Source organism: Macaca thibetana, chromosome 3 (assembly GCF_024542745.1).
Source record: "Macaca thibetana thibetana isolate TM-01 chromosome 3, ASM2454274v1, whole genome shotgun sequence".
NCBI lineage: Eukaryota > Metazoa > Chordata > Mammalia > Primates > Cercopithecidae > Macaca > Macaca thibetana.
Window position 1 is genome coordinate 54,086,362 of NC_065580.1, and position 25,950 is coordinate 54,112,311.

Below are 25,950 nucleotides of genomic sequence, written 5' to 3' on the forward strand. Positions count from 1 at the left end.
AATAGTACAAGGAATATACATCCTAAATTTATTTTAATGAGAACCTTACTGTATGATAGCAGTGTGAGAATATAGAAATAGCTACCAGTGGTCAGTTTTGTTTTTTTTGCATAAGCAATTTATTTGGTGCTATAAGGTTTAAAGTTCTGTTTTTATTATATTTCAAATCATGAAAGGATACATTTAGCTAAGAAAAGACATTCTGAACAATAATTGTGGCATTAAAATTTATTAATAGTTCATTGTGGAATTATTAAAATATTAATAATTACTTCCAAAATGTTATTTCTTAAATGTCATACATTCTTAAATCTCTAATGAACAACCAACAAAAATACAAGATTAGTGACATTTATTTAAATGGTAATGATCAAACCAAATAAAAATGCTCAATGGCACATCATTTGCTAACTTCAAAGAATAGCGTGAAAGCCCATGTAAAGGCAGCAACAATTACCATATGCAGAGCAGCTGTCACTAAGCCCAAACTAGTAGCTTCCCAACTTACCATCTTCCTTTTCCTTTCTGCAATCTGCTCCTCTGATTCCATTTCGACTTCATTACTAACAGGAGTTTTTTCTTCTATATCATCAATAAAATCTGGTTCCTGAAAAATGGAAATGACTTCTTTATACAAACTATTATTCCATCTATACAACCAGTGACATTAAAATATTTTAATGTCTTTCAACCACAAGAAATTCAACATATAAATATCATCAGCCTACTTAAATTCATTTAAGAAATTTAGAACTGGTTTCCTAATTCAAGATGCTTTTCAAAATCATGCAATCAAATACTTTTGCTTTTTAAATTTTAGCCAATCAAGTTTTTATCAATATAGGTCAAATACGGTAGCACGGCCTTATATTTATAGAGTTCCCAAAACATAAATCTATACATTATTTCAGAAAAACCTGCAAATACCCAGTGCTCAATAAGTGTGTGTTCAGTTGAAAGTTTAAGGTAAATCATTTCTAGAAGATAGGGCCCTGGAAATGAGCAAAACCTTACTTTTCACATTTTAATTATCCCTCCTAACTGTTTTTTGTTTATAGAGGACATATAACAATATATTTACTGGTGGGGCAGATAGACTTTGGCCAAACTCTACCCCCAAAATTACCTTATATGTTCTTAGTGAATTTTCTCTCAAAAATTTTATTTGCTGTTATTGTGACATGCTTATAGAATTGATAAGATTACCTGCATCCACATGTTTAAGGAAAGAAAATTTTGCAGCTTAAGACTTTAAATAAAAACATTTATTATGAACATAAAGTGCCAGCTAGAAGATTTTTTTAAAGTTATCTAGTCTTAGGATAATCTTGTCTGCAATTCTGCAAGGATTTGCTGGCTGTGCTGTTTCTTAATAATTCAACAAATATTGTACAAATTCTAGCAGAACCTGTATTTTACACTTATGAATACTTCATTAAATGACAGAATGGACTTAAAAATACTTTAAACAATTATACATATAGCAAAGAAGAGGATAAAATATGACAGATTATTTTCTTTCGTTTATTCAATTTCATTGAGAGCAGAGTTCAATACCTGATTATTTGATACTGATAGTCTCAATGGAGAAAGCTTTCTTTGTTTAGTTTCTGGGCTCTTCATTTTGTTGGTTGTTCCTTCACAATCCAAAGTAATATTCTGATTTTGTGTATCTTTTTCTTTTGAAATATCTTTGTCTTTTTTTCCTTTTTTCCGTCTGGTCTCATAACCACTACTGATATTTTCCATGGATTCAGAACTACGTTTTAGAACAGGGCACTCTGGGTTTTCTTTGAGGCATGCACAGTCCACCTTGTACTTACTGGAAAGATAACCAATTAAATATTTATTTCAAAATATAAAACAAAACTGGGAAATTTCTAATCCATTTTAAGCTGCAACTCCACAAAATTGTATGCAATTATTAATTATAAGCAATCCTTTTTAGTAATTTACATTCCTAGTTAACTACCACAAAAATTTTTTTTCATTAAAATAATGTAATAATTAGATGTTGATTTCTGACCAGATATTAGGCCTTCAATCATAAGTATAACTGGTACAGGTTGAGCATGCCTTACCTGAAATGCTTAGGACCAGAAAGGTTGTGGATTTTGGAATGTTTACATATATATAATGAGATATCTTGGGGAATGGGACCCAGATCTAAACACAAAATTCACTCGTGTTTCATATAGGCTAAAAGTAATTTTACACACTGTATTACACTGTATTTAATAATTCTGTGCCTGAAACAAAGTTCTGACTGCACTTTGACTGTGACCTGTCATATGAGGTCAGGTATAGAATTTTCTACTTGTGGCATCATGTCAGTGCTCAAAAAGTTTAGGATGGCCAGGCTCAGTGGCTCTCGCCTGTAATCCCAGAACTTTGGGAGGCCGAGGCAGGCAGATAACTTGAGACCAGCCTGGCCAACATGGTGAAACCCCGTCTCTACTAAAAATACAAAAATTAGCTGCGCATGGTGGCAGGCACCTGTAATCCTGGCTATGCGACAGGCTAAGGCAGGAGAATCGCCTGAATTCAGGAGGCAGAAGTTGTAGTAAGCCAAGATCGTGCCACTGCATTCCAGCCTGGGTGACAGAGTGAGACTCCGTCCAAAAAAAAAAAAAAAAACCAAAAAACAAAAAAAGTTTAGGATTTTGGATTTCAGATTTTTGCATGAGGGATGCTCAACATGTAATATGTTACAGAAGAAGAAAAAAACAAATACATCAGAACTTTGAGTCTTTTAAAGCAAAATGATACTGTGGATTACACAAAACATTAAGGCAGAAACCATAATTACTTCAGTGTCCCAGAGTGCTATATAAAATACTGATTTGCAATGTGACCTACATAAAAAACACTAGGTATAACAAATACTAAACCTGAACTAGTTTGTCTTATCCTTTAAGGAATGATAACAACAACCAGGTTTCTTTAAAAAGCTACCTTGATAAAATTTAATGTTTCCTTTTCACTATACTAAGTGTTCCCTCTTTCAAATGGAAGCCTATCTCATTTTCACAATAATGATATTACTCCCATTTTACAAGTGAGATTAAAACTCACTGAGGATTAGCATCTTGTCCAACGTTACACAGTTAATATGTGGAAGGGACGGCATTTAGATCCAGGTCTGTATGACTCTCAGGCGCATGTACTTTTCATTTCAATATTTCTCAACTCTGACCACTTTATCTTTAGTTCATCTCTAGGATATAGGCCAAATGCCCAAACCTCAGTTAAACAATAATACAAATCTCCCACTCTGCATGTTTTAAGTAGTTGAATGTTTGTTCACAATAAGAACAATTTACTTATTAAGTGTCTAATATTCCTAACTCATTTACTTTTAAAACTGCTAGAAAGATTCAAATCCAACTTCCTAATTCTGTGAACCAGGGATAGAATTCAAACATTTATGGTCCTACCTCCCGCCTCCCAAATCAGGTATTAACAGATACTAGCTTGAAACTCGTTCTAGATGTTTGATTTTAGGACAACAGAACTACAAACAATGATGGCAACAGCTTTTGTTTATTAAGCACCTAAGGTGAGTATTATTATTCTTCTCATATACTTGAGGTAATGCAGCACAAAGTGATGAAGAAATTGGTCCAAGGTTACGTAGTAAGAGACCAACCCAGGATTTGAAACCAGACAGATTACATTCTTAACCTCTATGGGATATGCAATCCCACAAAGCATTGAGCAAAAAACTATGCTAAATCTCCTACCTTCTAGGGGAGAAAGAGCCAAAATGATATGATAAATCTGACTGCAATAATCAGTAGAAAGGGATACTAAAGGAAGAGGGATTTCACCAAGAGAAAACATAATGAACATTTTAAAAACTGCATTTAAAAAGAATATCACACAAAGTATAAAAATATATAGAATAAGAAGAACTGAATTGAACTGCTTATAACCCAAAAGACTACAGAATATATAAAGAACTTATGGAAAAAAAAAAAAAAAAAGCAAGAAAACAACTACCCAAAAGAAAGATGGACAGATGATACGGTCAGGCAATTCACAAGAGAGAAATCCAAATGACAATATAGAAAAATACCTCTGAGAGGCCGGGCGCGGTGGCTCATGCCTGTAATCCCAGCACTTTGGGAGGCTGAGGCGGGTGGATTGCCTGAGCTCAGGAGTTGGAGACCAGCCTGGGCAACACGGTGAAACCCCGTCTCTACTAAAATACAAAAAATTAGCCAGGCGTGGCAGTGTGCGCCTGTAGTCCCAGCTACTTGGAAGGCTCAGGCAGGAGAAATGACTGAACCCAGGAAGTGGAGGTCGCAGTGAGCTGAGATCCTGCCACTGCACTCCAGCCTGGGTGACAGAGGGAGAGACTCCATCTCAAAAAAAAAAAGAAAAGAAAAAGACCTCTGGGTTCATGAATAATCAAGAAAAACGGTAAATAAAAATATTAATATAAAGATATACCACTCCACATGAGCTAGCATACATATTATATGCTAATATAATATATAGCATATATATGCTAATATATATTTTATTATGTAACATAATTATACCATAAAATATATATGCTAATAGATAATATATATTATATATACGCTAGCTCATGTGGAGTGGCATATACTATATTATATATAACATTTTATATATAATATTTTAATACATTTTCATATGTCATATATATTTTATTTTATATATATTTTATTTATGTATTTATTTTTGAGGTGGAGTCTCACTGTCACCCAGGCTAGAGTGCAGTGGTGCAATATCGGCTCACTGCAACCTCTGCCTCCCAGGTTCAAGCAATTCTCCTGTCTCAGCCTCCTGAGTAGCTGGGATTACAGATGTGTGACACCACACCTGGTTAATTTTTGTATTTTTAGTAGAGATGGAGTTTCACCATGTTGGCCAGGCTGGTCTCGAAACTCCTGACCTCAAGTGATCCGCCCACCATGGCCTCCCACAGTGCTGGGATTACAGCCATGAGTCACAGCAGCTAGCATATATTTTTAAAGTCTTAGAGTAAAGAAGTACAGCAAGGCACTAAATTACTTAGGAAACTGGTACAAGTTTCTTAGACAGAAATTCACTCACATCTGGCAAAAACTCATGCTGTGCACATTCTACAACCCAGCAATTCCACTCCTATGTCCCTACCATGGAGAGAATATGTACATACTATGTTCCTTCCTACATGTACACACATGCAGACATGTTCAGAAAGCCCTAGGAGCATTATTTTGTCAATATAAAGGTCAATAGTGAAATGGATAAATACCATAGGCAGTGAAAATAAATTAACTATAGGTATACACAATGCAGGTTAATCTCACATAATGCAAAAGAATACAGCAAGTTACAATTTACATAAAAGTTTAAAAATATACAAAATTCTAGACACTATTTGCCAACAAATACAGACATAGTAAAATGTTAAAGAAATCAAATTAAAGGGCTGGGTGTGGTGGCTCATGCCTGTAATCCCAGCACTTTGGCGGCCGAGGCAGGCAGATCATGAGGTCAAGGGATGGAGACCATCCTGGCTAACATGGTGAAACCCTGTCTCTACTAAAAATACAAAAACAAAACTAGGCGTGGTGGCGGGTGCCTATAGTCCCAGCTACTGGGGAGGCTGAGGCGGGAGAATGACGTGAACCTGGGAGGCAGAGCTTGTAGTGAGCTGAAACCGCGCCACTGCACTCTAGGAGACAGAGCGAGACTCCGTCTCAAAAAAAAAAAAAAATCAAAGATAGCAGTTAGTGAAGGAGGGAAGACAGATGCAATGTGGCTGCTAAAAGTAAGGGGCTTCAATGGATAATGTTTTAATTTCTTAATTTGAGAAGTACATGGGTGTTTGTATTATTATTTTATTTTATTTTATTTTTGAGATACAGTTTTGCTCTTGTTGCCCAGGCTGGAGTGTAGTGGCACAATCTCAGCTCACTGCAACCTCTGCCTCCCAGGTTCAAGCAATTCTCCTGCCTCAGCCTCCCAAATAGCTGGGATTACAGGCATGTGCCACCATGCCTGGCTAATTTTGTATTCTTAGTAGAGATGGGGCTTCACCATGTTGGCCAGGCTTGTTTTGAACCCCTGACCTCAGGTGATCCGCCCGCCTCAGCCTCCCAGTGTGCTGGGATTACAGGCATGAGCCACTGCACCTGGCTGGGTGTTTGTATTATTATTTACATTTTTCTATTACATTTTAAAAAACTGAAACAAGTTTCCATACTGCTGACCCTTGAACAACACAAGTCTGAACTGTGCACATATACTTATACATGGATTTTTTTCAATACATATATTGGAAAAATGTTTGGAAATTTACAACAATTGCAACAATTTGAAAAACAGATGAACTATATAGCCTAGAAATATAAAAAATTAAAAAAGAAAAAGGTATGTTAAGAATGCATATGCATGTAGATAGTAGTCTATTTTATCATTGATTACCATAAAATATACACAAATTATAAAAAGTTAAAATTAATCAAAACCTATGCATACACATAACAGACCTTACGTGGTGCCATTCACACTCCAGAGACATGTAAAGATGTATTATTAAATCATAACTATATAAAAGTAACTCTAGTACATTCTGTACTACTATAATAATTTTGAAGACACCTCCTGTTGCTATTGTGGTGCCTCAAGTGTTGGGGGTATCTATGTAAAATGCCATGTGACACATGCCCAGGAGCAGTTCGTCCCTCAGTAAATTGTGTATGGCAATAAAAAGTGATCTCTTGTGGTTCTCACGAATTCTTCAGTCTTTAGTGCAATACAGTAATTTTGTTTTTTTTTGAGACAGAGTCTTGCTCTGTCGCTCAGGCTGGAGTGCAGTGGTCCGATCTCAGCTCACTGCAACCTCCACTTCCCGGATTCAAGCAATTCTTTTGCCTCAGCCTCCTGAGTAGGTGGGATTACAGGGGCCCACCACCATGCCGATAATTTTTTGTATTTTTAGTAGAGATGGGGTTTCACCATGTTTGCCAGGCTGGTCTTGAACTCCTGGCCTCAAGTGATCCGTCCACCTTGGCCTCCCAAAGTGCTGGGATTACAGGTGTGAGCCACTGCACTTGGCCAATACAGTATATTTTGAGCAACACCTGTGACCTATACAAAGTGCCACTAGTGATGCTGGAAGTGCTCCTGAGAAGCAAAGAAGTTATGACATTGCAAGAAGAAGTTGAATTGCTAAAAATGTACAGTAGATTGAGGTGTGCAGCTGTAGTTCTCCACCATCTCAAGATAAATGAATTCAGCGTAAGTACCATTGTAAAAAATAATAATAAAAGGAAATTCGGGAGCCATCACTGCAGCTGGGCCACAGAATGTGAAAACTATGCACTTTTTGCAATATACCTTTTTATCTTGTATTGCAAATGAAGTTTTTATGTGGGTGCATGTGTGCTATATAAGAAAGACATACCTATAGACCCTAATATGTTTCTAGAAAAAGTGAAGTCATTAAATGACAACATAAAACAAAAGGAATATGAAAGATCTAAAGTTGGAGCATTTAATGCCAGTAATGTATGGTTTGATGATTTTAAAAAGAGGTTTAGCTTAATAGGTAAATCTACTTCTGTGGACTAAGAGGCAGCAGATGAGTTCCCAGACACCATTAAGAAAATCATTGAGGAGAAAGAATATCTGCCTGAAAGGTCTTTTAATGCAGATACAAATGTCCTATTCTGGGGGGAAAAAAGTCATAAAAAGACATTTATTAGTAAGGAAGAGAAGGAAGCACCAGGATTTAAGGCAGGAAGGGACAGATTAACTCTACTGTTTTGTGCAAATCCATTTGGGTTTATGATCAGGACTGCCCTTATCTATAAAGCTGCTAAACCCAAGCCTTGAAGGGAAAACAAACGCCAGCTGCCAGTCTTTTGGTTGTACAACAAGAAAACCTGGATGAGATCCCTTTTTCTGGATTGGTACCATTGATGCTTTGTCCCTCAAGTCAGACAACAGGTAGCCAGGAAGGGACTGCCTTTTAAATGTCTTGATATTGGGCAATGCCCCTGCCACCCAGAACACTATGAGTTCAACGCTAAGGGTATCAAAGTGTCTCTAATTCAGCCTCTACATCAGGGAGTGATAATGGCCTTTAAGGCTCATTAGACGCAGTACTCTATGGAAAAGACTGTCAATACTATGGAACAGAACCCTGAAAGAAGATCATGAAAGTCTGGAAGGATTATACCATCGAAGATGCCATCATTATAGAAAAAGCTGTGAAAGCCATCATGCCCAAAACAATAAATTCCTGCTGGAGCGAACTGTGTCCAGATGTTGTGCACGACTTCACAGGATTTACAACAGAGCCAATCAGAAAAATCATGAAAGAGATCATGGGTATAACAAAAAAAAGGTGGGAATGAGGGAAGAATACACATACGGATCTTAGAGAAATTCAAGAGCTAACAGACACTACACCAGAGAAATTAATAGAAGATGCCTGATGGAGATGATTGCTTCCAAACCAGTGCCAGATGATGAGAAAGAAGATGTAGAAAAAGCAGTGCCAAAAAACAAATTTACATTCAACAATCTGGTAGAAGGGCTCCATTTTTTTCAAGACTGTTTTTTACTTTTTTTATGATATGGACTCTTCTTTGATACGGGCACTGAAGCTAAAGCAAATGATGGAAGACTGGCACCATATAGAAACATTTTTAGAGAAATGAGAAAGCAAAAATGCCAGGCAGAAATTACTAATGTGTTTTCATAAAGTTATACCATATGTGCTTCCCTCTCCTGCCTCCCCTTCTCTCTCTGTCACCCCTGACACAGCAAGAGCAACCCCCACCCTTCCTCCTCAGCCTACTCAACATGAAGATGAGGATGAAACCTTTACGGTAATCCACTTACACTTAATGAACAGTAAATTTATTGTATCTTCCTTATGATTTTCTTAAAAACATTTTCTTTTCTCCAGCTTAATTATAAGAATACAGTATATGACATACAGAGTATGTGTTAATTGTCATTGGTAACACTTCCAGTCAACCGCAGGCTATTAGCAAAGTTTCTGGGGGGTCAAAACGTATAAGCAGATTGTGGACTGTGCAGGCAGTTGGCGCTCCAACCCCGTATTGTGCAAGGGCCAACTGTACTGAGATTTATCATTAGATTTTTACTAGTGTTTCAGAAAAATAGTTCTTAAGAGTTTCTTTGCAGGATCTCCAACAAACCCTTTAATTTATATTGCAAAGAAAATTTTCTTCTGTTCTGAGGGGCAAAAGAGAAATTATTCATTCATACTGATTAACCAAATAAACTGTATGAATAAAACTGTATCCTCTAGAAGAAAAACATTCCCACATAAACAAGGTCAGTGTTGTATGGCTGAATTAGGATCACTTGTTATAATTACTGTGAACATTTATATTACAATAATAATTAAGGAAAATGTAGAAATGAAAAGTAGCAATGATCTAATAGAGGCTGATATTAAACTTCTGGTTTTCAAGTATTTTTAACTGATTCATGATAAATAAAAATAAAAAGCTATAAAAGTAATGACAATACCTCAATTATTACAGGGACATTATGGAACTATTTTCAAACAACAGATGACATTTTATAGACTTGAACTTACCAATTCCCATAGTCAAAATCAAAGGCAATAGTAATTTCAGTTCCCTTTGGAATACTTTGTATAGAATAAATATAAAGATGTATGGTTCCATCTTGAATTTCATGCCTCACCTGTAAGTTAAAATGATCGTACATTACCATAAATTACTTTCTGCCTTCAGAAGGATCAGCCTACAATTTTGAAAATTATTCTTTTCAAAGTATTTCACAAACACAACCTGGAAAATATGTCTAATGACAAGGCTTATAACTATCTATCAGTGGTTATCAACTGGGAAGGTTTTTCAGTCATACACTGCTACCCACTGCCACCCCAACCCCTAGAGCCCACAATGTGACATCAAAAAAAAAAAAAAAAAAAATACTATATTTCATCAATTCCTATTTTTATTTTTATTTTTTGAGATGAGTCTTGTACTTTTGCCCAGGCTGGAGTGCAGTGGCGCGATCTCGGCTCACTGCAAGCTCCACCTCCCGGGTTCACGCCATTGTCCTGCATCAGCCTCCCGAGTAGCTGGGACTACAGGCGCCCACCACCACGCCTGGCTAATTTTTTTTTGTATTTTTAGTAGAGATGAGTTTTCACCATGTTAGCCAGGATGGTCTCGATCTCCTGACCTCGTGATCTGCCGGCCTCCCAAAGTGCTGGGATTATAGGCGTGAGCCACCACACCCGGCCTCATCAATTCTTATTTTTCACTTTTTAGCAAATCTGAAATCAGGAGTCTTATAAGTGGTGGCATCTTAGGGTTCTGTTGTTGTTGTTGTTTTGAGACAAAGCACTCTGCCATCCAGGCTGGAGTGCAGTGATGTGATCTCAGCTCACTGCAACCCCGCCTCTTGGGTTCAAGTGATTCTCCTGTCTCAGCCTCCCGAGCAGCTGGGACTACAGGTGCATACCACCACACCTGGCTAATTCGTGTATTTTTAGTAGAGATGGGGTTTCACCATGTTGGTCAGGCTGGTCTTGAACTCCTGACCTCAGGTGATCCACCCACCTCTGCCTCCCAAAGTGCTGGGATTACAGGTGTGAGCCTGGCTCACTGGGATTACTATGCCTGGCCTTCTTAGGTTTGATGAATGCAGTAATGGTTGAGCAAATGCTACTTTTCTATGACAAGACACTATTCTAGAAACTTTACATGTGTCAGCTCCTTCAGTCTTCATATCACCTTTTTACAGATAAAACTGAGGTTACAAAGCTAGTAAGTCACAGAGAAGAAATAGATTTAAGTCTGGTTCCAAAATCTGTACTCTTAGCGTGGTGCAGCAGCGCATGCCTGTAATCCCAGCTACTCTGGAGGCTGAAGCAGAACAAACACTTAAGTCCAGGAGTTCCAGGCCAACCTGGGAAACATGGCAAGATCCTGTCTTTTAAAAAAAGAAAAGAGAGAAAAAACAAAACAAAACAAAAAAAACCCACATTCTTGGCTGCAACATTATGTAATTATAAAACTAAAAATCTTCATTTTGACATGTAAAAAACGTGACTTTCTACTCCACACTAAAATATAACATTAAAAATTTTACAGTAGAACATACAAAACTCTACTTTAGATTTTTTAGCTCTGTCATCTAACTTAAATCATAGCACATATTGACCCATAAACAGAGCTTCCAAGATAGAAGGAAAGTCGTCTGGTATTAGGCTGGACCTGGTGGCTCATGCCTGTAATCCTAGTACTTAGGGAAGCCGAAGCAGGAGGACTGCTTGAACACAGGAGCTCCAGACCAGCCTGGACAACATAGGAAGACCCCAACTCTACAAAAAAACTAAAAAATCATTAGTTGGGCATGGTGGCATGCGCCTGTGTTCCCAGCTACTCAGGACTCTGAGGTGAGAAGATAACTTTACCTCCTAAGGGCCCAGGAAGTTGAGGCTCCAGTGAGCCATGATTGCGCCTCTGCACTCCAGCCTGGGCAAGACCCTGCCTCAAAAATAATAATAATAATAATAATGATTTTAAAAGTCCGGGCAGGCTCACGCCTGTAATCCCAGCACTTTGGGAGGCCGAGGCAGAAGGATCACTTGGCCCAGGAGTTGGAGACCAGCCTGGGCAGTAAAATCAGACTCCATCTCTGCAAAAATTTAAAACATTAGCTGGGCATGGTGGCACACGCTTGTAGTCCCACCTACTCAGAAAGCTGAGATGGGAGGATCACTTGAACACAGGCGGTCATGGAGGCTGTAGTGAGCTGTGCTCATGATACTGCACTCCAGCCTGGGAGACAGTGAGACCCTGCCTTAAAAAAAAAAAAAAAAATAAGAAACTCCAATATTTCCTCTTATAAGGATCATCATTTCTTCAACCTGCAAAGTAATTTTTAAGACTTCATAGCGGCCAGGCATGGTGGCTTACACCTGTAATCCCAGCATTTTGGGAGGCTGAGACAGGCAAATCACCTGAGGTCAGGAGTTCGAGACCAGCCTGGTCAACATGGTGAAACCCCATCTCTACTAAAAATGCAAAAAACAGCCAGGCATGGTGGTGTGCGTCTGTAATCCCAGCTATTTGGGAGGCTGAGGCAGGAGAATCACTTGAGCCCAGGAGGCGGAGGTTGCAGTGAGCTGAGATCATGCCATTGTATTCCAGCCTGGGCAACAAGAGTAAAACTCCATCTCAAAAAAAAAAAAAAAAAAAAAAAAAGACTTCATAGCCAGTATCACAGAAATTTTCACAAAATTACAGACTGGGTAGTATAAAATGCAACAGTTGGAAAGTGTCTCAGGCAATCTGAGTTTTGTGCTTACTGCTCAGATTTCAACATACCCCAAGCCCCCACATCTCTCCAAAAAATTTCTATAAGCTTACCTCTGCATTGGGTGTACAAGACCGCCTGATGAATCGAGCCTCATTCCCAAAAGTCCTTGCATCAACACACATTTCTAGTCCATGAAATTTAGAGTAGAATAACACAAAAGGGTATGGTCTACAAAGAAAGAGACATTATAAGCGATTAACATTTTCAGCTGAGCACGCTGGTTCACACCTATAATTCCAACACTTTGGGAGGCCAAGGCAGGTGGACTGCTTGAGCCCAAGAGATCAAGACCAACCTGGGCAACATGGTGACACTCCATATTTACAAAAAAAAAAAAAAAAAAAAAAAAAGGCCAGGCATGGTGGTATGTGCCTGTAGTCCCAGTTAACTGGGAGGCTGAGGTGGGAGGATCACCTGAGCCCAGGATATCAAGGCTGCAGTAAGCCATGATTATGCCACTGCACTCCAACCTGGGTGATAGAGCGAGACTCTGTCTCAAAAACAAACAAATAAAGGTCAATGTTTTAGTGTAATAATCTCCTGTTACTCTTCAGAGGAAAAGTGATGAAGAAATTTAAGAACACAGAGTCTAGGAAACTTCTAAAACACAGTCAGGCCAAGATTTGAATATAGGCAGTCTGACTCCAGAATTCCCTCTTATCTTATGCTAGTTTATGCTACTAAGATTTTTACCTGCCCCATAACCTCACCTAAATCAAAGGCAATTAATCGAAGGTAGAAATTCCAATTTACAAAGAAAGATAAAAAGAGAGTGACTACTGCATTCACGGGATTAATTTGATGTCTTTAGAGTTCATATTTCCTGGTGCATTTAAAAGTATCTGTCTTATACCCTGTTTCAGATCAAATCTGCTACATAACAGGGAGAAATTGCTGTGTATCTTTCATATCTTAAGTAAATACTCAAGTTATAAACAATAAATGTTTTTGATAATTATAGGACACAGACTAGGAATGTTCTCCTCCTACGGATATGAACATACTTCTAGACTACAGGGAAGTAACGCCTATTAGGGAATCATATTAATTCTGCATACAAATTTCAAACCAAAGAAGAGGCCTCCAATACCATTCCAATACCAACAAAGTAGGTATTGAAAGTGGTGGCAATAATGTAGGACCCAATCTAACACTGTCTAATAAAGAGGAAGGGGCTTCTCCTATGGTTACCATGGTCTTTCTCGGTTCTGGCTATTACATTATGAGGAATTATCATGAGTCCCAGATGGAAAGGGTTCCTTGTAACCTCAATAAATCAGAGTTCCTGACTGATATCCTTCTATATCCAACCTATATTGCTGTTGGTTAATCTTTGAAGTAGATTGTTTTAGGATTTTCGGCAAGACAGACATGAGCAAGAGACTGAGGAATACATCTTTGCATTTTCTTATGTTGTTTTAGTTTATCATAGTTCAAAAATTATCATCAGTCACTGTTCAGCCACACTACAGCTTTAAATACTGAAATGATCATGTAGTAAAAAAATACACATAATCACAACATCTAGGTAAAACAGCCAAAAATTCAGTATTTACCTATAGGAAATGAACATGGGAAAATAAATGAATATACCTTTTAAAGAAATACCCATTTGCTTCAAACTGTTCTCTCAACATAAACTTCCCTCTGTATTCAATGATAAGTGCATCCGGAGGCAAATCTTTTGCAGATTTAAGAATTTTCTTATTCTTTTGTATATGGCTCTAAAATCAGAGTAAATGTTGAGATTATTATAAACTTGCTTGTTTTCAGTTTAACTAAAAATACACAATATAAAACTATTTTACAATTTTTGGACAAATGACGTATTTACCTCTACAGGAGGTTTGAAGAGCAAACTGTTAGTATTCAAATCTGATTTATTCATCTCTTTTTTGTCATTTCCATTGCCTAATCTCAGAGCTATTCTTTGTGCCTCCCTCTGAACACCCTCACTATATTGGTTGTTATTTGCTTCTTCATATCGATCCATCCATGCTTTGATCTTTGTCTCCCATCCAAAATTTGAACCATCAGATGAAGGATCAATCTCTGGAGCTGAACCCTAAAATCATAAACTGACCATTAGTATCTGGACTTATGGACTTACACACACACACACACATACAATTAATGGCAATCTATATAAAAGAACATAATATAAACTAGAAACTGCTGTTTAATGGTTTCTTTTCCAGAAATGTGGAATAATAAATAATTATGTCTTATATCACAGGGACAAAAGATACACTGTAACATGCTCCCCACATCCTATTTAATGTGACAGTTTTAGAAATCTGTTACCCTTTTCTACCTAAGCCAGAAAGCTATAGTAACAGCATACAGCTGACCTCTGTGACCCCAAACAAACTTATGTTCTGGGGTCAGACAGAGGTGGGGAGCGTTCTCTCAGCAATTTTAGCATCTGAAAAACTGAGGACATACATTAATTAATTCAAGGTACTTTTTAGCTACCATCGATCATTCTGACTCGTTTATATTGATACAGTTGTTCTATGGTGAATTTATAGTATGACAACTGACTTGACTAACGCTCTAGAATCCCAACCATGCAAAAGAGCAAATTTTCAAGTTCCAAATATGATTCTGCATTCCTAAGTACAGTATAGTAATACTAAGTGGTATCAGAGACATGGATTGTAGTAATAAAGGAAATTCAAATTGCCCAAAATTATAAAATTAGAAATTGCTTACATACCTCCCCCTTTTGATTAATATTTTAACAGTGTTAACTACAAGACTAGTCTATTACTCCAATTAGAACTAAGGTCCCACTCCTGGTAAAGATAATAGGCAATGATGTGGCACAAAATAAAGAGAGCATTAAGTAAAGATACAGACAAGCAAGCACTTAGCTCCTGAATAAATGACAGTTGATAACAACACCTTAAAATTAATGTACTTACCTTAACTCTTGATGACTTCCTAGATCCTTCACGAAATGCCTAAAACAAACAAGGAATTTTAGTTTTCTAAAAAACTGGACATAATTAATACTTAAGAATCAATTGGTTCATTGAAACTTAACTGAAGTGTCATAACGAAAAATTTGGTAACCAAGAAAGCTGACACTAGGAGAATGTTTAATAAAGGCATCTACTAAAATACTTTTCTAATAAAAACAGAATATGGTTGAGAGTGGTGGCGGGCACATGTAGTCCCAGCTACTCAGGAGACTGAGGCAGGAGGACCACTGGAGCCCAGGAGTTTGAGGCCATAGTGTACCATGACAGTCTATGAATAGCCACTGCACTCCAGCCTGGGCAACATAGCAAGGTCCTGTCTTAAAAAAAAAAAAAAAAAAGTATATAGACTATATAGAATATAAAAATCTGTATATAATATAATGCAAAGACAAAAATTTCCAAATATTCTCTGTGTTCAATATTACAACAGTGGAAAAATATTTCTGATAAAAATTGGGAAGGTATTAGAAATATAATTTTGTTGAAGTGATAAGACATGTTTTGGAAGGGAGTAAAAGAATATTACTTTAATTCTCTAAGCAACTAGCAAGTAATATTTGAGCCCATAATGGGCCTTAAGTAATATGCACTGTGGTAGACAGAGCTGTATTTATTCAATAAATATGTACTGCGAGCCGACTCATCTGCCTCATCTGAAGGATGTATTTAAGACTTAATTCCTATCCCCCTCAACACCTGAACTCCATTTAGAGTGACTAACAAATATAAACCTACAGCTAGCAATATAGATCCAAATAAATAAATTTGTGTGTAGACAATATGTTACAAGAGAGCAAGGTTTAAAAAAAAAAAAAAGGAGGCAAAGAACCATTATGTAAAACACGGGGAAGAAAAGCTAAGTGGACTATGTCAGACAGACAAGTGAAAGGAATACAATCCTGGTAGTACAGAAAACTATGAAGGCTTTCTACTTTATTTTCGCTTCTGTATTTCAAAATCTCATCAAATGATTTCAAAGTAGTTTGCAAAGTTTCTTCTCTAATCTGCTTCAATCTTTAAAACACGTTAAAATGTTCAAGTTTAATTGTTTAAAAATAAAAAACTTTTGCTAGATCCTGCCACCTTTTTAGCTACCATCGATTATTTTCACTCTCCTGCCTCTCCTATAAAATTCAGTTCCCTATCCACTATCCTATCCACTCACCTAAAAACAAGCAAAAATGTACCTTTTTACATTTTGAAATGTGTTGTTCTTTCTCCCCACTTTTTTTCCTTCTTTTATCATTAACTTTGGAAACTCTTGAAGCAGTTAAAGTAATTGATGTTGGAGTATGCTGAAATGCAGTATATAATTCCACAGGAACCTCATCACCACTCTCAGTTGCACTGGTATCACCATCTTCAATCAAAGACAAAATAAAAATTATCACACATTTAATACTTCTATTTTAAACAATGAAATAAAACAGCATTCCACATGACAAAGTATTGTCATCTCCATCTTTCTAAATAAGCACGTTTTTTAACTTATTCACTCACCTCACTTATACATTTACATGCAAAGCACAAATATGATTTCTTACACATTAAACTACAAAGGATCCAAAAGCCTGATAACACACTCTGGTGGTGTGCCTGTGGAAAACAGGCACTCTCATGCATTGCCAGTGGAAATTTGAAATTCCCTACAAAGGTCAATTCAGCCATATCTAGCAAAATTATATATGACCCAGCCATCTCATATTAAAGATCTAGCCAAAGATAAAACAGCAAAAGTACAAAAAGACTTATGCAAGAGGGTCTTGCTGAGGATAGTGTTTTTAATAACAAAAATAAAACAAAGCAGAAATAATGAAAACAATCCAAATCTCTATCAAAGAGGAATAGTTGAATAAATTATGATTATTTAAAACCAGGTGTACTGGTATCAACATGATTAAGATAAAATAAAAATTGTGGCATATGCTACACAGAAGTTAGAAATTCTGTTCCTAAAAATGAAAGATGTACTATTCTACATGATAAACTAACGGATCATATCCTTCTGAAGAACAAACATATTTTACTTTTTTAAACCAACAGGTTAGCTATGTGCAGGAAAATTATGGCTGATTTAAATTATTTATTTTCCTCTCGTTTCCATTTTATTTCCTAAAGTACGTACATATTTATTCTATAATATGTGAAAAGAAATACTTAAAATCTATACCAGAGATTGCACACTATCTGTACAATCAACATTAATCAACAAGGTATTTACATTTAACTAACAATATGCAGACCATTTATTCTCTCAGTCACACGAATTTTAATTTATTGTAGGTCCTTTTTACCTACCTGACATATTTTCCCTTTTCCGGCGTTGTAGTAGCACTGCCCTCTCTTTATCCAAATTCCTACATTAAAAATTAGCATAATTATTTATCAAATACATGAAGCAGATCTGTCTTAAATGTGATAAACTTTGTAATTTATTTAATGTTCTTAGTGAAAAACCAACAGTATAAAATATATACAATATCCCTTGCAATACAGTTTACGTATAATCTAATAGTAGCAGTGGATGCCAGATAGGTGACTCCATTTCACTCTGTTAAGACTTTTTTTTTTTCCGACTGGGTCTCACCCTGTCACCCAAGCTGGAGTGCAGTGATGCAACCACGGTTTGCTGCAGACTCAACCTTCCAGGTTCAAGGGATCCTCCCGCCTCAGCCTCCTGAGTAGCTGAGACTACAGGCCTGCACCACCATGCTTGGCTAATTTTTTAATTTTTTGTAGAGATGGGTTGCCCAGGGTGGTGTTGAACTCTTGGATCAAGTGATCCTCCCACCCCTGCCTCCCAAAGTGCTGGGATTACAGGTGTGAGCCATAGTGAATGGCCAAGAAAATAATTTACTTAGGAAACTAGTATTTTTTTCAAACCGAACATTTAAAGCAAAAAGTCTGGGAAAAAACCAAACCCATAATGTTAACAATGTAATTAAAATCACAAATTAAATTTCTTAAAGTAAATGTATGACACTGAATTACACTGCCTATTATTTTCACTTTTGAAATAAATACTGAACTTTTTTTTTTTTTTTTGAGATGGAGTTTCGCTCTTGTTGACTAGGCTGGAGTGCAATGGCACAATCTCAGCTCACTGCAACCTCCGCCTCCTGGGTTCAAGCGATTCCCTGCTTCAGCCTCCCAAGTAGCTGGGATTCCAGGCATGCGCTACCACACCTGGCTAATTTTGTATTTATAGTAGAGATAGGGTTTCTCCACGTTGGTCAGGCTGGTCTCAAACTCCTGGCCTCAGGTGATCTGCCTACCTTGGCCTCCCAAAGTGCTGGGATTACAGGTATGAGCATTTAACAATTAAGTGAAATACTTCATTACCCTCTCCCTACCTCTACCCATGAACTACATCATCCATAGTAATTCTTTTACATTTTCCCCCCCCAACTTTTTCATTATATATAGTTTAGAGGTCAGATAACAGATAATCCTCAGGTGGGAAAATAAGAGCTCTAGATTATTAGGATTTCTACAGACTTGTCTTAATGTCAACCAGGAAATATACCTATTCTAGCATCACAGATATAGAATAATAAACATCTCAACTAACTGCCCTCCTAATGGTAAGTATTTTTGGTTTTTTTTTTGTTTATTTATTTATCTTTTTTTGAGAAAGAGTCTTGCTCTGTCGCCTAGGCTGCCAGGCTGGAGTTCAGTGGCGGGATCTCACCAAGCTCCGACTCCCAGGTTCACGCCACTTGGCCGCCTAAGCCTCCCGAGTAGCTGGGACTATAGGCGCCCATCACCACACCCGGCTAATTTTTGTTTTTATATTTTTAGTAGAGACAGCGTTTCACCATGTTAGCCAGGATGGTCTCAATCTTCTGACCTCGTGATCCATCTCCCTGGGCCTCCCAAAGTGCTGGGATTACAGGCGTGAGCCACCACACCCGGCCTCCTAATGGTAAGTTTTTAACCAACTTTTACTGAATTCATCATCAGATATTTAACCCCATCAAAAATTATCTGGCAAAAGACTACTATCATAAAGTGAAACAAAACCACAGAGATATCTCACTCAAAGTAAGAGGAATGCACACCATAACTATGCTGAAATTACCATTTCTCACCTAAATTAAACTGGCAAAAATGCAAGTCTGTCAAATACTCTGTTGTGAGGCTTGGGAAAGCGGACATGCTTACGCATTACTGTTTGGAATTCAAAACTGCAGGCCGGGCGTGGTGGCTCACGCCTGTAATCTCAGCACTTTGGGAGGCCGAGGCAGGCAGATCAAGAGGTCAGGAGATCGAGACCATCCTGGCTAAGATGGTGAAACCCTGACCCTGGCTAAGATGGTGAAACCCTGACTCTACTTAAAAAAAAAAAAAAAAAAAAAAAAATATATATATATATATATATATACACACACACACACACACACACACACACACACACACACACACACAAAAATTAGTGGGGTGTGGTGATGCATGCCTGTAGTTCCAGCTACTCAGCAGGTAGAGGCACGACAGTGGCTTGAACCCAGGACGGGGAGGTTGCAGTGAGCCAAGATCGCACCATTGCACTCCAGCCTGGTGACACAGCGAGACTCTGTCTCAAATAAACAAATAAATAAATAAATAAATAAAAACTGCACAGCTCCTACTGGAAGGAAATTTGACAATCTAACAAAATTTTATACATACGTTTATCACTATACTGAACAATCTCACTTATATCTACAACAAAAGACCCGAAACAACTCTAATGTCCACACAAAGGCAACTAGCTGAATAGAGTACAAAAAAGAAAATGCAGTACATTGAAGCTATATCAGTCCATGTCTACATGCTACTGTGATCTTCAGCATATATTTTTAAGAGAAAAGAAATGTGGTGAAGACTCTATAATATGCTACTGCTTATCTAAATAAGGAGGGAAATACCAATATATAGATACATATCTACATATAATAAGCAAGCAGGGATGAGTTAGACTTAACTTGCTTTACGTATTTGTCTACCTTGCTTTACATATTTGACTTTAGAAAGATAGAATACTTTGCTTTACATATTTGACTTCTGGTCTAACTTGCTTCATATTTGAGTTTAAAATGATAGAATACTTCTTACATAATTATAAAGTATATAATTATAAAGGTAAATAAAATGTAAAAAACAATTCTGTTTTTGAGACAGGGTCTCCCTCTGTTGCCCAGGCTGGAGTGCAGTGGCACAATCAACTCACTGCAGCTTCAACCTCCCGGGCTCAAGCAATCCTCCTACCTCAGCCTCCCAAAGAGCTGGGACCACAGACATATACCATCACACCCGGGTAATTTTTGTTTGTTTGTTTTTTTTTGAGACAGAGTCTTGCTCTGTCACACAGGCAGAGTGCAGCCATGTGATCTCAGCTCACTGTAACCTCTGCCTCCCAGGTTTAAGCAATTCTCGTGCCTCAGCCTCCTGAGTAGCTGGGATTACAAGCACCTGCACCATGCCTGGTTAAATTTTGTATTTTTTTTGTAGCAACAGTGTCTAGGCTGGTCTCAAACTCCTGACCTCAAGTGACCCACCCATCTCAGCCTCCAAAAGTGCTACAATTATAGGTGTGAGCCACTGCACCCAACCAACAATTCTTAAAAAACAAAAATTACTGATTACTCCTACATTTCTGGTAGGAATGTAAAATGGAATAGCCATTATGGAAAATAGTCAGACAATACCTTAAATACCTAAACATGCAACTACCATATAACCAAGCTGCTGCTCTCTTGGGCATTTAACCCGGGAGAGTGAGGGGGGGGCACTGGGGGGGGACTCAGGTTCACACAAAAACCTGTAAACAAATGTTCACAGAAACTTTATTTGTAATAGCCAAAAAAATAGAAACAACCCAAATGGCCTTCAATGGGTGAATAGGTTAAAGAAACTATGGTACATACATACTATGAAATACTATCCGCAATAAAAAACAATATCATGATACATCCAACAAATTGGAGGGCTCTCTAGAGAATCATGTTGGATAAAAAAGTCAATCGCAAAAGGTCACATACTGGGTCAAATGTATGTAACATTCTTGAAATGACAAAATTATAGAAATCGATTACAGAATAATAGTTGGCAAAGTTCAGGTGTAGAAGCTGGGTATGACTATAAAGGGCAGCATGACTCCTGACAGTGACAGAAATGTTCTATAAAGTGACTGCATTGATGCCAATATCCTAGTTGTGATATTGTATTAATAGTTATGTAAGATGTTAACACTGGAGCAAAACAGGTATAAGCTATCTAGGCTCACTCTACATTATTTCACAACTGCATGTGAATCTACAACTCAGAACATTTAATTTTTAAAAAATCAATAAAATTAATAACATAAACAACATAAGTGTGTATCCAGTTAGTGTTATAAACACAAAATTATTTCAAGAGACTTAAAACACAATATTGACTATAAAACCCTCGTATACTATGCCCTATGGGGGGGAAGTACTAAACTGTTTTACACAATCATATTGTTGGAGCTAGTGTTAGTGGTGTTGTTACTCCAAGACTATTATATTCTTGTGTAGGATTAAACAGTTAACCAATTGTGAGATATTCTAATTACATTATTCTCTGTATTGTTGACAACTAGGATAAACATAAAACAGCTACATAAAACTTGTATTCCTAAATTTCAATCGCAATTATCAGTATAAACTCATGTATTTTATCTTAAAGAAACAGATGAAACATACTACCTAGCTTTGTCTACTAAAAAGACTAGGAACAGTGACCAATCTAGTAGGAAAGGGCATGACTAGCTCTCCAATCCTGGTCTTGTAAGCTAACTCTGAATTTGGGGCACAGAAGTGCAGGATAAGCCTGAGACATCTTGTAACACCAGATAACTTCTTTGCCATCAAGTACCACTAGGGTATTGTTTAAAGGATTTGATAACCAGCTTGAAGAGGTTCCTAGTGACCAGAAATGGAATGAAATTTAAGCATCAATAAGGGTAATAACTGCAATAGACTGACATCCAGTATGGTTTAAATCCATGAGTTCATAATGACACTTAATTTTTCATTATTCTGAAAACGAGTAAATAAAGGCTAAGACTCAACAAGCATTTATCCTGCCTTTCCTCAATATGTTAAGAGAACGGAATAGTTAATATAGAGACATGGCTGGCCAAGGTGGCTGTCGCCTGTAATCCCAACACTTTGGGAGGCCAAGGTGGGAAGATCGCTTGAGCCCAGGAGTTCTAGACCAGCCTGGACAACATGGTGAAACTCTGTGTGTCTAAAAACAAATACAAAAAACTAGTCAGGCATGGTGGCGATGCCTGTAGTCCCAGTTACTTGACAGGCTGAGGTGGAAGGATGGGAGAATCACCTGAGCCCAGGAGGCTGAGGCTGCAGTGAGCTGTGGTCACACCACTGAATGTAGCCTGTTTGACAAAGTGAGATCCTGTTTTACAAAAAAAAAAAAAAAAAAAAAGACAGAGAAGTTTGTTCCTATAAAAATATTCCAGCTGATAAGTAATGAACAACAGAATTAACATATCACTAATTTGCAACCCCTAATAAATTAGTGGACCTAAGGACTATCACTGGCTCCCAACATAAGACAACCAGAAATGAGGTTCCATCTGGTAAGACAACACAGTCTAACTATGAAAATAGTCTTTTTTATATATATATATATAAAAAAGAAATTGAACCTAAATCTGATCAAGCCTATAAACACCTTCTTACAGAATAGATCAGGGAAACTTGTGAAATCATGAGAAAACAACCGGCAAAACTCATCAGGACAAACAGCTGAGTTCCCTAAACAAGCACACTGTAATGGTGACCAGGGGTGGTAGGGAGGGAGGAGTAGGTTTAGAGACTTAAGAAATGAATATCAACCAATCAATATCATAACAATGGCTGGGTGAGCCAGAGATTTTGTTCAATGTATAATAATGGCTTTGTGATTGTTTTTTTGAGACAGGCTCTCACTCTGTCACCCAAGCTGGGGCACAGTGGAATGACCATGCCTCACTGCAGCCTCCCAAGAGGCTAGGACTACAGGTGAGTGACATCACGCCTGGCTCATCTTTTGTATTTTTTTTTTTTTGGAGACAGAGTCTCGCTCTGGAGTGCAGTGGCTGGATCTCAGCTCACTGCAAGCTCTGCCTCCATTCTCCTGCCTCACCCTCCCGAGTAGCTGGGACTACAGGTGCCCGCCACCTCGCCCAGCTAGTTTTTTTGTATTTTTTTTAGTAGAGATGGGGTTTCACCATGTTAGCCAGGATGGTCTCGATCTCCTGACCTCGTGATCTGCCCCTCTCGGCCTCCCAAAGTGCTGGGATTACAGACTTGAGCCACCGTGCCTGGCCATCTTTTGTATTTTTAGTAGAGATGGGGTTTCACCATGATGCCAAGCTGGTGTCGAACTCCTGGGCTCTTGTGATCCATATACTTCGGCCTCCCAAAGTGCTGGGATTACAGGCCTCAGCCACCTCGCCCAGCCGGTTTGTAATTATTTTTGTAAAAAGAATTCTTTGACAGACATATTCTGAAATATATATACACACAAATACATATATACTGTAATATACATGGATGAAATAATATGATAACTGGGATTTGCCTTAAAACAACACGTAAAGGGAGAAAAAACACATGGCAGTATACATGGGACAAGAATGTCAATAATTACTGAGGTAGGGTGGTGGAAATGTAGGTTCATTATATATTATTTTATTTTTACATAAGTTTGAAATGTCCACAATAAAAAGATTTTAAAAAACAAAAAAGAAATGTGGAAAAAACATATTACAAACAGGAAGAATGACAGATCTACCAAATTCTTTAAGGGAGTATTCATCTAGTAACTCTTTAACATAGTGCATTCCAGTTAAAAAAGATGCCATCAGGTAGAAGATGCACTATTATTTTTTGCATCATTAATAAAGTAAAAACCCTATGAACTATGACACATTATTGATAGAAAGATATTTTCCTGATTTTAGAGTTGTCAGAATACAAAAATAATAGTAAGAATACACATAAAAATGCAAAAGTGTATGTTAGAATCGATAAAATACAGTGATCTATTAGTCCTTTTTTTTTTGAAAAAACAGACTGGGTTTTGCTCTGTCACCCAGGCTGGAGTGCAGTGGCACAATCAAAGCTCACTGCAGCCTCAAACTCCTGTGCTCAAGCAATCCTACTGCCTCAGCCTCCCAAGTAGTTGGCACTACAGGCATGAGCCACCATGCCCGGCTGTGATTCATTAATTCTTTAACTTGAATTCATAAAGGAGTTTCTGTTAACTAGTATTACCTCAGTAAAATTACTGGCAATGTTATCAGATATGTGCAACTTACCTAGGCTGACAACGTTCACATAGATATGTATCAGGAATATGCTGCCTATCAATCCCCATGCAGTCAATATGTTGCCAAACGCTTAAAAAAAAAAAAGCAGAACATATGTAATATTAAGTCATCCTTAAATTAAGATTTGATATTCCATTTAACTATCATTTAATAAGCACCTACTTTGAGCTTAGCACTCCTAAAAGGGACTCTGAGAAACTCATAGAAATGTGTCTTCAAGCAGATAAAATTTGAGATGTAAAAGCAAGAGGACAAATATAGGATACATAAATGTTTAAAGCAAATACAATTTTAAAATATAAAGTGTATAATTTATTCTACAAATATTATTAGAAATCACAACGTAGAGATGGCCACACTACTTGTAATTAATGAGAAAAGCACCTTGGAGAATAATGAACTTGACTCGAACCTCATTTGGGAAATAGTAAGCTATCAGTGTAGCAACATTTATCAAATATCATTTATCAGATATGAAGAGAAGGTGGCCACAAGGTGCTTAACATATATGAAGAGAAATATTCATTTTGAGAAAAAGGAGGAGGTTAAAATTGGATTAGTGAAGTACAGTCAGATTATTTAGGACTTGGAATGTGCAGACGTGTGTAGATTTCCTCTGTCAACAGGTAACAATTAGAGGTGCTTTGGTGGCATGTAGTATTCAAAGAAGTTAAGAAACTGCAAGCAGAAAGACCAACTAAAGAGATGTTTCCAACATTCCACACTTGAGTTAAAGGAGGGCAGAACCAGAATTAACGCCAGAGAAAAATAAGTTAAAGAATATAAGAGACATTCTATGAAGATAGAGATTAAACCTAATTACTTTTAATGGAATACACGGACCAGTTTGAGGCAAATTTCTTAATTTGTTATTATTGTATTTTATTGCCAAGACTAATTTGTCTAAAGTTGATATGCCTGACTCCAAAAATAGTCTTATTCTTTACATAACAATAAACTACTTCTAATATATAACTACTGTAGCTTCCCCTTACCCATGGTTTGCTTTTCGTGGTTTCATTTACCTGTGTTCAACCACAGTCTGAAAATATTAAGATATTTTCAGGAAGAGGGAGAGAGGCGGGCAGAAGGAAAGAGAGAGAAGGAGAGAGACAAAGTCCGCATTTACTTCTATTACAGTATGCTGTTATAATTGTTGTTAATCTCTTACTGCATCTACTTTATTAATTAAACTTTATAAATTAGACTTTATCATAGGTATTTATGTACAGGAAAGAACAGTACTGTAGGGTTCAG

The 25,950-nt window shown here is 37.4% G+C and overlaps 1 protein-coding gene across 8 annotated transcripts in view; it reads right to left on the reverse strand.

The window, feature by feature from the left end:
* Nucleotides 1-25,950, reverse strand: part of KMT2E (lysine methyltransferase 2E (inactive)) — a 100,048-nt gene that overhangs the window by 22,367 nt on the left and 51,731 nt on the right. For all 8 annotated transcript variants that reach the window (XM_050782666.1, XM_050782671.1, XM_050782668.1 and 5 more), the window contains 10 exons: nucleotides 24,682-24,762; nucleotides 17,649-17,707; nucleotides 16,538-16,710; nucleotides 15,291-15,329; nucleotides 14,198-14,428; nucleotides 13,957-14,087; nucleotides 12,414-12,531; nucleotides 9,602-9,711; nucleotides 1,558-1,822; nucleotides 509-607 (listed from right to left, as the gene is read on the reverse strand). In XM_050782666.1, the coding sequence (XP_050638623.1) occupies nucleotides 509-607; nucleotides 1,558-1,822; nucleotides 9,602-9,711; nucleotides 12,414-12,531; nucleotides 13,957-14,087; nucleotides 14,198-14,428; nucleotides 15,291-15,329; nucleotides 16,538-16,710; nucleotides 17,649-17,707; nucleotides 24,682-24,762 (1,306 nt within the window). The remainder of the gene's footprint in view (nucleotides 1-508; nucleotides 608-1,557; nucleotides 1,823-9,601; nucleotides 9,712-12,413; nucleotides 12,532-13,956; nucleotides 14,088-14,197; nucleotides 14,429-15,290; nucleotides 15,330-16,537; nucleotides 16,711-17,648; nucleotides 17,708-24,681; nucleotides 24,763-25,950) is intronic.